The sequence below is a fragment of the Entelurus aequoreus genome, linkage group LG11, assembly GCF_033978785.1.
Source record: "Entelurus aequoreus isolate RoL-2023_Sb linkage group LG11, RoL_Eaeq_v1.1, whole genome shotgun sequence".
NCBI classification, from domain to species: domain Eukaryota; kingdom Metazoa; phylum Chordata; class Actinopteri; order Syngnathiformes; family Syngnathidae; genus Entelurus; species Entelurus aequoreus.
The window spans coordinates 4894512-4907011 of NC_084741.1; the positions used below are offsets into that span (position 1 = coordinate 4894512).

The window sequence follows — 12500 nt, forward strand, 5'->3', positions numbered from 1 at the left end:
ACTCTCACACTATTATGTTAGATCCACTATGGACTGGACTCTCACTATTATGTCAGATCCACTATGGACTGGACTCTCACTATTATGTTAGATCCACTATGGACTGGACTCTCACTCTTATGTTAGATCCACTATGGACTGGACTCTCTCACTATTATGTTAGCTCCACTATGGACTGGACTCTCACACTATTATGTTAGATCCACTATGGACTGGACTCTCACTATTATGTTAGATCCACTATGGACTGGACTCTCACTATTATGTTAGATCCACTATGGACTGGACTCTCACTATTATGTTAGATCCACTATGGACTGGACTCTCACTATTATGTTAGACCCACTATGGACTGGACTCTCACTATTATGTTAGATCCACTATGGACTGGACTCTCACTATTATGTTAGATCCACTATGGACTGGACTCTCACTATTATGTTAGATCCACTATGGACTGGACTCTCACTATTAAGTTAGATCCACTATGGACTGGACTCTCACTATTATGTTAGATCCACTATGGACTGGACTCTCACTATTATGTTAGACCCACTATGGACTGGACTCTCACACTATTATGTTAGATCCACTATGGACTGGACTCTCACTATTATGTTAGATCCACTATGGACTGGACTCTCACTATTATGTTAGATCCACTATGGACTGGACTGTCACTATTATGTTAGATCCACTATGGACTGGACTCTCACTATTATGTTAGATCAACTATGGACTGGACTCTCACACTATTATGTTAGATCCACTATGGACTGGACTCTCACTATTATGTTAGATCCACTATGGACTGGACTCTCACTATTATGTTAGATCCACTATGGACTGGACTCTCACTATTATGTTAGATCCACTATGGACTGGACTCTCACTATTATGTTAGACCCACTATGGACTGGACTCTCACTATTATGTTAGATCCACTATGGACTGGACTCTCACTATTATGTTAGATCCACTATGGACTGGACTCTCACTATTATGTTAGATCCACTATGGACTGGACTCTCACTATTAAGTTAGATCCACTATGGACTGGACTCTCACTATTATGTTAGATCCACTATGGACTGGACTCTCACTATTATGTTAGACCCACTATGGACTGGACTCTCACACTATTATGTTAGATCCACTATGGACTGGACTCTCACTATTATGTTAGATCCACTATGGACTGGACTCTCACTATTATGTTAGATCCACTATGGACTGGACTGTCACTATTATGTTAGATCCACTATGGACTGGACTCTCACTATTATGTTAGATCAACTATGGACTGGACTCTCACTATTATGTTAGATCAACTATGGACTGGACTCTCACTATTATGTTAGATCCACTATGGACTGGACTCTCACTATTATGTTAGACCCACTATGGACTGGACTCTCACACTATTATGTTAGATCCACTATGGACTGGACTCTCACTATTATATTAGATCCACTATGGACTGGACTCTCACACTATTATGTTAGATCCACTATGGACTGGACTCTCACTATTATGTTAGACCCACCATGGACTGGACTCTCACACTATTATGTTAGATCCACTATGGACTGGACTCTCACTATTATGTTAGACCCACCATGGACTGGACTCTCACACTATTATGTCAGATCCACTATGGACTGGACTCTCACTATTATGTTAGATCCACTATGGACTGGACTCTCACACTATTATGTTAGATCCACTATGGACTGGACTCTCACACTATTATGTTAGATCCACTATGGACTGGACTCACACTATTAACTAGATCCACTATGGGCTAGACTTTCACACTATTATGTTAGATCCACTATGGACTGGACTTTCACAATGTTAGGGCCTGACTCCCCTGCAGGCACCTTTTCTTTGAACTGTTTTGTAACCAAAGGCGATGGCTGTTTACGACCCCCCTCCCTTAGAAACAGCTGTTGCCATGTAATCAGGGAAAGTCCAAATAAAAGAGGAGGCATACAATCTTTCGTCAGCGCGTGGGACGACACTGTAGTCTACACGTTTCTTCTCAATTGAGCTAAATTGAATTCCGTCTCTTGTTTAATTCCTTGCTTCCTGTCTTGTTTAATAGATGTCATCAGTGTTTGAACCTGACAGTTATCATCACTGCCGTTTTTTGATTAATTGAAACGTTTATTAGTAGATTGCAAAAGAAGAGAATACATTACATGAAACAGTACAGTTTACACAGTACAGTACAATTGACCGCTAAATGGTAACACCCGAATACGTTTTTCAACTTGTTTAAGTCGGGGTCCACGTTAATCAATTCACGGTAATTGCAACTGATTCCAATCAATGCCAGTCATCACAATCCCACCAACTTATATTCTTGTCTTCATGAAAGAAAGGAATGTTAAACATGCTTGTATTATCATTAAACACCTTTAACTTGTTAACCTCTCTTTCATAAATAAATCAATATAAGTGATATGTATGAATGATCCCCTCCACTTGGTACATTGAAAAGTAAAGTGTGGACACCCCTGATTTAAACTATCCCATATAGCTTAAAAACGCTGTAAAAACTAAATGATGCAACACTTGGTAGGTGTCAGGCGGGTGCTTTTGAAGGGGCGAGACAGTGATTCATCCCTATTTTTACCTGCCAAAATACAGCTTGTTCATTGTTTAGACCCCGGAGGAAACGCTAAAATAGCCTCTTATGAATTTGCTTTTTCCCTTCCTTTGCTCATATATTTATCCGTCTATTTTTTTTTTTGCATCACATCACCCGTTCCAAAGCCCCCCTACAGAAAGGTGTACTAAACACAGACACACGACGACATGCTTTAAATAAAACATCCCTTTGTTTCACCTGTTCAACTGTAGCACTCTTTAAATAGATGAATTGCTTTAGAAGTGTGTCAGTTATTTTTAAGTCTGATTTGTGTGTCATGCCAGTGGGAATAGTTCTATACAAACAGATATGTGTATGTGTACCACAAATGGGATCAAGAACTCCCTTGGTGCATCTGTTAAAAGCAGCCTAAGAAACTGTCAGGTTTAAGCACCAAACTATCTATTAGACAGAACAAGAAGCAAGGAATCCCGCAGAGACAGAGTTCAATTTTGCTCATGAGGAGAACGCATGGAGCTGCACACTCAGGTTCAGTCCCCCCCCCCCACGCTCTGGGGCCCACGCGCCCCCCATTTTATTCAGGAGTTCCCTAGTCACATCGCTGAGGCTGCCTCTAAAGGGAGAGGTCACACATTAAGCAAGCAGCTCAGTAGCTTGTGATTTCGTTGAGGTACTTGAGGTCCGTCCTTGGCTGTTTAGCAGGCTGAAAGACAGAAACATCTGCAGCGAGGCAACTCCGAACTTGCAGTGGAAGATAAGTTATGTGCCCTTGCACGAGAAGAAAAAGTACAGCTTGAGCACAATAGATAATAACTATAGCAACTGCCTTCAAGCATAGGAGTTCTGTGATAACTTATATATAATTATTCTAACAGAAACTTTGGGCTTGTGTTGGTTCAGTCCAAGTCTTTGGAGGGTCTGTGTCGTCAACTGACCAAAAACTGTTTTTATCACTTCAGAAATATTTCTTCAGACGGTACAAAATGTAGCTGCCAGACTTTAGACCGCTGCACCCAGAACAGTCCATATCACTCCCATTTGATCCAGTCTTCATTGGCTTCCAGTCAAATTCAGTTGAAGATTTTAGTCCTGACTTTCCTCAGTACATCACTGACTTGCTATGCCCCTACTCTTCAGGGTGCAGCCTCCGGTCTTCAGGCCAGGGTCTTCTAAAGATCCAAAAAACCCATTTTAAAACCTGTGGAGACCTGGCATTCCAGGCTTTAGCTCCCGGACTCTGGAACAACTTGCACCAGTCCCTCCGTGATCTTGACTGTGTTGACTTGTTAGACCCCTACTCTTCAGGGCGCAGCCTGCGGTCTTCAGGGCAGGGTCTTCTAAAGATCCCAAAAACTCGTTTTAAAACACGTGGAGACCTGGCATTCCAGGCTATAGCTCCAAGACTCTGGAACAACTTGCACCAGTCCTTCCGTGATCTTGACTGTGTTGACACTTTTAAGAAACATTTGAAAACTTCTCTTTTTAGTAAAGCTTTTAGTTAATGCACCTTTTAACTATCATTTTTAATCACCTTTTTATTATGTTGCCCCTGTTGTCTTAGTTGAACTGTTGTTGTTTTACTTCACCTATGTTTTGTACAGCGCTTTGTGATTTTATCTGTGAAAAGCGCGTATTTACTTACTTACTACAAACAATTTGGTTTCTAATACTAAGGTGATCTCCAATTAAACTTTTGTTGGAGTGATAAAACATCTCAGAACTTCATCTAACTCTTCAGTATGGCTGAGTGAAATCGCACATACTTTTTATTAGTTCTGTGTGAAAATCTATAATTACAAGCTATTTTGATGATTCAAACTCTAATCACTTACCCAGTTGGTTACTGTATTTAGAGGTGCAAAATAATTGATGCTTTCTGAGAAGTGTCATGAATAATGTTAGGCAGAAGCGGAATTGTCCCCCTTTTGCCTGGTGTGTATTCAAGGAGCAAAGGTTGTATTTACTGCATATATATTTATATAAATATTTGTGTGACACATGCCGGCTTTGCATGGCTGCCTGCTGAGGACATACCCCCCAACTTTAAATAAAGCACAGGGAGCAAAGTTGTTGTGCCTGCCATCTGCTCTCTACTTGTAAACTAAAACGTCTCTCCTTCTGCCCCCCCCCCCCCCGTCCCCGTCCCCAGGGTCCGCACACAGGTGAGGCGAGAGCCAGGACCCGCCTGTCCATCGGACGCGTTAACGTGCCCTGCTGCTGGACGCCCTCGCCAACGACAAAAAGGTCCTCAGTACAAATGAGGTTTCTTTGAGAGGAGAACCAAAGAAAAAGGGAAACTGAGAAGAAAAAGTGGGGGAGGACAAAAAAGAAAGTCTTTGGAGCGAGCGCACCCTGCCTGCTATTTTGGCTGCATTGTGGGCAGGGAGTGTCTCGTTTGGGAGTGACAGAAAAAGGACTTCCCTTTGCCCCCGCTCGCCTGACTGTGTAAATACTGGATATCAATTAGCCTAAAGCTCTAAGATTACACTAAAAAGAGCCTGCAGAAAGTTTACACCCAACGTAAACTTGCGGTTTCCTGAACTGCTATACCTCTTCTCGCAGCTCTCAAATCTTCCTCGAAATGGAATGAAGCTTTTTTTAAACTCTCATTAGCGTTGAAAGCGACACGGGACCGACAACGGCACCCTGTAGAACGGCAGAAGAACAACAAGCTTTGATGTTTGTTCCATTCTGTTGAATCAGCATGAAGCCGTTAACCCCAATTGGATCCCCGTCCCCTCTAAGGCTGCTTAACAAGGGCCCCGACTACCTGCGCCGGCAGATTGACGGCGGGAGCCACGGACGCTCCGGTAGCGCCGTGGAAAGGCTGGAAGCAGACAAAGCCAAATATGTCAAGAGCCAACAGGTTATCAACACCAAACAAGAGCCCGTGCTGGTCCCGTGCACCACCCCACCGCCGCTTCCTCGAAGAGCCTTTGCCATCCCCGGCAGTTTCAGCCCTCAGCTTCCCCCACGCCGGCTATCCAGTACCCCCTTCTCCACTCTGTCCAGATCATTCGACTCCAGAGATGAGAATGAAAACGACGACTCCAGGAAAGAGAACCGACGGACTTCAATTGACGTTGAGGCTCACAACAGGAACAACGCAAACAACGGGAAGCCCCCTAGTCCCAGGACACCGGGACTCCAGACCTTGGTGGCGCCGCACAGCGCCCCCGTGCTTCGAAGGAGCACAGGCAAACGTATGCTGAGGCCCGACTCGCTCCTCATTTACCGCCAGAAGAAAGAGTGCAAGAGCCCTAATGGTTCCAGTGTTGGGGAGAACACTAGCATGGAACTGAAGGGTTACAGTTTCGTCCGTCGCCTCTTCCAGGGCTCTATGAGGGAAAAGAGCAATGGGGGAGACGGAAATATTCACAAGATGGTCATTGGTGAGGAGAAAACACCCTCACGAGATGGTGACTCTCGCATGTCATGGACTAACGATAAGATAACAGATGGTGGACCAGAGAGCAGGAGGTCCAGTAAGACAGACCAAGAACATAGTCCAGAACCTATGCCCAGTCCAGAGTTAAGCTTTACTAATGATGAGACCAGTGATAGATTTACCAAAAGTACCACTGATGCAGACAACAATCACTCAAGTCAACACAACGATGAAAATGACCCATGGAGACGGGCGTCGCCACCGCCAGCACGCAGGACTAAGCTGCATGGCTCCAAATCAGAACTCCGCTGCTCCGTGGCCTCATCGGATCAGGAACATTTCTTCGACTTTTGCGGCCTTGATTTGGACATGATAGACCGCCTGGGCAGGCAGAATTTCCTCTCCGGTGCCAGCTCCATAGACACCCTCTCGCTGGCACTCCGCAGCGTCACCGGTGACGAAGGCGGCGGCTCAGAAGCCAGCGAGTTCTCCCGACACTCTGGTGACGGGTTGTTCGAGGACGAGCTGGCCGAGCAGCCCCCCACTGGCGTTTCCATCATCGAGAGGAATGCTCGGGTGATCAAGTGGCTCTATGGATGTAAGAACGCTGCTCGAGAAGGACCCAAAGAGTCGACGGTTTGATTCAGCGGGAAGAGAAGAGTATTGCAGAGTCTGGGAATTGAGATTTCTTTGGTTGTTCCTTATGGAAAAAAAATGTTGTTCAAAGTCTTCTTGCAGTTAACAATTGTCAAACTATTTATGCATACAATGTACAGAATTGACAGTGGCGTCCTCTCTATGAGCAGAACTGGTTTCTAGGGGCACATAACTATATAAGTGTATGCTAGTCATGACACCACAGACACAGGTCGATTAAAAGTGGACGAACCACTAAGCTATTTTTATCTAAACTGGAAAACTGTGTGAAGTGAACCGTGTGTACCTCAATCGAAAATGCCCCAGTTGAGTTTGTGTGTTGCCATTTTTTATATATATATATATTTTTAACTCCTTAAACGCAGGCGTTGGAATAAACAAGTGGGGCACCCCAGTGGGGTTGTTGATGCACTGGAGTGGACACAGAGAGAAGAGATGTACGGTAGCTTTGATAGTTTGCTTTTGTGTACACTATCCAATATTTGTTTGCGTAAAGTCATGGACCACAAACGCTGCGTTCCGTCTTCACAGTTGTACTTGCTGTAAACGATTAACAACATTTGAGTCAAACTTGTAAAAGATGCAGGGGCTTACAGTATATTATACACTAAAGACCAACAATAGCTACATGTAAAAGATGCATGACGGCAGCAGCTGTTCCCTGTTCAGATGCACGTGGCGGTAAAACCAAAAGCTTCACATCTTTTTCCACCACAGATCCTACCTCACTTCAATCCATCCATCACTGACTCATCACTATCTCCACCAAAGGTCACTTCTGTAGAATAGCGCTGACATCCAAACTGGGGGTCTTCCCAGCTATGCAGGGGTTAGACTGAGAGTCTCACATGTGACCATCACTGAACCCGGGTTCAGAAAATAGAAAATACAATGACTCGCAGTAGTGTGTTGATCATCTCCAAATGTTAGCTTTGTTTTATGTCCCCCTTGGAAAGCACATGTGCATTGTTTACTCTGTTAGTTTTTGGGGTTTTTTTAAACACGTGAATATGAGACTTGTAATTCCAAAGAGATTTGTTTATGATGTACACAGCAAATAAATGAAAACATGGCAGATTATGAGTGTTGAGTCTCCATTTTGATATAAAAGCACACAAACAAGAGAAGAAGTTGCAAGACCTGGGGAACCCCTGGAATGGCAAGATCTTTGTACACCGAATGTTTTTTGGACTACTTAATGGTTTACCATGTCAAAGTTAGTTATACTCATTGACTGACTTGCAATACAGCACTAATGTGATCAATAATACAAAATATTGAAAACAAATCAAATAGTGTTATTTTATGTTGGGTTGAGGTCAAAATTTTTCGGAAGACATGCTGGCATGTAATATAGATATCCTCACAGTAGACAATGACTTATGGACAGTTAGCTGCTTGGTAAGCAGTGATGGGCAGTAACAAGCTACATGTAGCTAAGCTACGTAGCTTAACTACATTTTCCAGTAGCTTTGCAGTATTTTTCTAACGAGTAGCTTTTCTTTTAGTTTAGCTACTTTTAGACCCATGTAGCTAGGTAGCTTACATCAAAGCTACAAAGAGAGAAAATGGACTGCGAATCCAGGCCAAAAAATTATATGGAGAAAATACAAGACCTGGATGAACGAGAACATCCATACATACGGAGACCATCCATGATGATTGGTTGGTGTTCGTATGATGAGTCACAATTGGCTAAGGTTAGGGCTAAACATTACGGACTGGCCAATCAGAGGCAACATAAGGAATTGATTAACGTGGACCCGACTTAAACAAGTTGAAAAACTTATTGGGGTGTTACCATTTAGTGGTCAATTGTACGGAATATGTACTGTACTGTGCAATCTACTAATAAAAGTTTCAATCAATTGATCAAAGTCATTGAAACCAGGAAGCAAAATCATAACAGCATGCATTCATGTCAGATGACGACGAGGGAGTCGGAGATAGAGGGACGCTTCAAGCTGACCACTCAAAAGAAACATGCTTTATAATGGCAGAGGGATTCTCTCCCGCAGATTCAATCAATCAATCAATCAATGTTTATTTATATAGCCCTAAATCACAAGTGTCTCAAAGGGCTGATTAGATGTTTCCTTTAGTAAAGAAGATGATGTCCAGGAAATCCACAATGATGCTTGTCCTTAGCCATATTTAGACAAATGTATGACTTTAGAGAAAACAATGCCCAAAAATGTAGTTTTTAGTTGTTGTTTGTTTTTGTCAAGATATAGATAGATGCAGTTTTTACTGTAGGTAGAGAAAATAAATAACATTATAGGGGTGGGCCAAAAAAAACCGAAATAAATACATATAGTTGGGTGCGGGGACCCCTATAGGTAGTTGTAGGGTGTCCCCAGCTAAATGGCAGACAGTTATTAGTAATGTACTCTTATTGGGTCCTTTCGTACACTCCCAGTAACATTTGTATACTGTATATAAATTCCGTTAAATGTAGCTTTGATTTAGCAAGCTACTTTTGTCGTGTAGCTTGTAGTGTAGCTTGCTACAATTCTCCGGCGATAGCTTCCCCTGAAGCTTAGCTATATTTAATGGTGAGTAACTTGTAGCTTAGCACAGTGTTTTTCAACCACTGTGCCGCGGCACACTACCGTGAGATACAGTCTGGTGTGCCGTGGGAGATTATGTAATTTCACCTATTTGGGGTAAAAATATTATTTGCAAACCAGTAATTATAGTCTGCAAATGATGTGTTGTTGTTGAGTGTCGGTGCTGTCTAGAGCTCGGCAGAGTAACCGTGTAATACTCTTCCATATCAGTAGGTGGCAGCAGGTAGCAAATGGCTTTGTAGATGTCGGGAACATGGTTTGTCGTGACCACAATATGCGGGAGGCAGCGTGCAGGTGAAAAGGTATCTAATACTAAAACCAAAAATAAACAAAAGGTGAGTGCCCCTAAGGAAAGGCATTGAAGCTTAGGGAACGAAACTAAAACTGAACTGGCTACAAAGTAAACAAAAACAGAATGCTGGACGACAGCAAAGACTTACAGCGTGTTGAGAAGTCCATTGCACCGAAGGTCCCCACATCTGCGGTCCCCTCCAAGGTTTCTCATTGTCATCCCATTGGGTTGAGTTTTTCCTTGCCCTGATGTGGGATCTGAGTCGAGGATGTCGTTGTGGCTTGTGCAGCCCTTTGAGACAGTCGTGATTTAGGGCTTTATAAGTAAACATTGATTGATTGAGAAAAGATGGCGTCCATAAAGTACATCCGAACATGACATGACAATCAACAATGTCGCCACAAAGAAGGATAAAAACAACTGAAATATTCTTGATTGCTAAAACAAAGTAGATGTGGGAAATATCGCTCAAAGGAAGACATGAAACTGCTACAGGAAAATACCAAAAAAACAGGATAAGTCACCAAAATAGGAGCTCAAGACAAGAAGTAAAACACTACACACAGGAAAACAGCAAAAAAGTCCAAATAAGTCAGGGTGTGATGTGACAGGTGGTGACAGTACACCTACTTTGAGACAAGAGCTATAGTGATGCATGCTTGGTTATGCTTTAAAGTCATATCCAACAATTGCGACTTTTTACTGTCAACTGAGTTTAGTTTTTTAATGATGTCTGCTGGTGGTGTACCTCCGCATTTTTTCAACGCATAAAATGTGCCTTGGCTCAAAAACGGTTGAAAAACACGGGCTTAGCATACTACTTTTTTCAAGTAGCTTGCCCATCACTGTTGGTAAGTAAGAGATTTTGCTCAATGGCAGCCGTGTTTTCAACCAGTCTTGCTCAAATTTTTACGCAAATGTTAATTTCTTCAGTCCCCTAAAGAGTGTGTTGCAAAATGTTGCAGCGATTTTACAGAAACACTGTAAAGCAGGGGTCACCAACCTTTTTGAAAGCAAGAGCTACTTCTTGGGTAGTGATTAATGCGAAGGGCTACCAGTTTGATACACACTTAAATAAATTGCCAGAAATAGCCAATTTGCTCAATTTACCTTTAACTCTATGTTATTATTAATAATTAATGATATTTACACTTAATTGAACGGTTTAAAAGAGGAGAAAACACAAAAAAAATGACAATTACATTTTGAAACATAGTTTATCTTCAATTTCGACTCTTTAAAATTCAAAATTCAACCGAAAAAAAGAAGAGAAAAACTAGCTAATTCGAATCTTTTTGAAAAAATTAAAAAAATAATTTATGGAACATCATTAGTCATTTTTCCTGATTAAGATTAATTTCAGAATTTGGATGACATGTTTTAAATAGGTTAAAATCCAATCTGCACTTTGTTAGAATATATAACAAATTGGACCAAGCTATATTTCTAACAAAGACAAATCGTTATTTCTTCTAGATTTTCCAGAACAAAAATTTTAAAAGAAATTCAAAAGACTTTGAAATAAGATTTAAATTTGATTCTACAGATTTTCTAGATTTGCCAGAATAATTTTTTTGCATTTTAATCATAATAAGTTTGAAGAAATATTTCACAAATATTCTTCGTTGAAAAAACAGAAGCTAAAAGGAAGAATTAAATTAAAATGTATTTATTATTCTTTACAATAAAAAAAAAAAATTACTTGAACATTGGTTTAAATTGTCAGGAAAGAAGAGGAAGGAATTTAAAAGGTAAAAAGGTATATGTGTTTAAAAATCCTAAAATCATTTTTAAGGTTGTATTTTTTCTCTAAAATTGTCTTTCTGAAAGTTATAAGAAGAAAAGTAAAAAAAATAATTAATTTATTTAAACAAGTGAAGACCAAGTCTTTAAAATATTTTCTTGGATTTTCAAATTTTATTTGAGTTTTGTCTCTCTTAGAATTAAAAATGTCGAGCACAGCGAGACCAGCTTGCCAGTAAATAAATACAATTTAAAAAATAGAGGCAGCTCACTGGTAAGTGCTGCTATTTGAGCTATTTTTAGAACAGGCCAGCGGGATACTCATCTGGTCCTTACGGGCTACCTGGTGCCCGCGGGCACCGCGTTGGTGACCCATGCTGTACAGTTACGATGTATGTTTTTGTAGGGGTGCTTGTTTTGACACAATTGCACCCTTTTGTCTGCAGTACAATAGTTAGTTTTTTTCACATGATCATATAGATTAGCAAAGAAGAAAAGTTTGGTAAACATTCAAACATTAAATGTGAAAATATCAAATAAATACATTTTAGCATAAAATACACATTACTTTTGAAATACTTTAACATTAGCATAATTGAATGATTCTGTTCATAACTTTTATGGAGAGAATTTCTAGGCGCAGTCAGGGCGTTGAGGGGATCCGGTTTGGTGTCTGCAGGATCAGGTCTCTGCTTTTTGCAGATGATGTGGTCCTGATGGCTTCATCTGGCCAGGATCTTCAGCTCTCGCTGGATCGGTTCGCAGCCGAGTGTGAAGCGACTGGGATGGGAATCAGCACCTCCAAGTCCGAGTCCATGGTTCTCGCCCGGAAAAGGGTGGAGTGCCATCTCCGGGTTGGGGAGGAGATCTTGCCCCAAGTGGAGGAGTTCAAGTACCTGGGAGTCTTGTTCACGAGTGAGGGAAGAGTGGATGATGAGATCGACAGGCGGATCGGTGCGGCGACTTCAGTAATGCGGACGCTGTATCGATCCGTTGTGGTGAAGAAGGAGCTGAGCCGGAAGGCAAAGCTCTCAATTTACCGGTCGATCTACGTTCCCATTCTCACCTATGGTCATGAGCTTTGGGTTATGACCGAAAGGACAAGATCACGGGTACTAGCGACCTCGGATAAGCGGAGGAGGATGCATGGATAATTGACTTACATGATTTGTAATATAACAAAAGGTACTCCTGTGACAGAGGCCAGTCAGCATGGTAAAACTCACTCCCTGA

General features: G+C 41.7%; 1 protein-coding gene and 1 long non-coding RNA gene across 2 annotated transcripts in view; one reads left to right on the forward strand and one right to left on the reverse strand.

Moving 5' to 3' along the window:
- The window catches only part of fam110d (family with sequence similarity 110 member D), a 48467-nt gene extending 40735 nt beyond the window's left edge, over positions 1 to 7732 (forward strand). Inside the window, exon 2 of the mRNA XM_062062312.1 lies at positions 4767 to 7732. Within this exon, the coding sequence (XP_061918296.1) occupies positions 5322 to 6647 (1326 nt within the window). The 5' untranslated portion in view covers positions 4767 to 5321 and the 3' untranslated portion in view covers positions 6648 to 7732. The remainder of the gene's footprint in view (positions 1 to 4766) is intronic.
- Positions 1 to 12500, reverse strand: part of LOC133659708 (uncharacterized) — a 44595-nt gene that overhangs the window by 12307 nt on the left and 19788 nt on the right. The window lies entirely within an intron of this gene.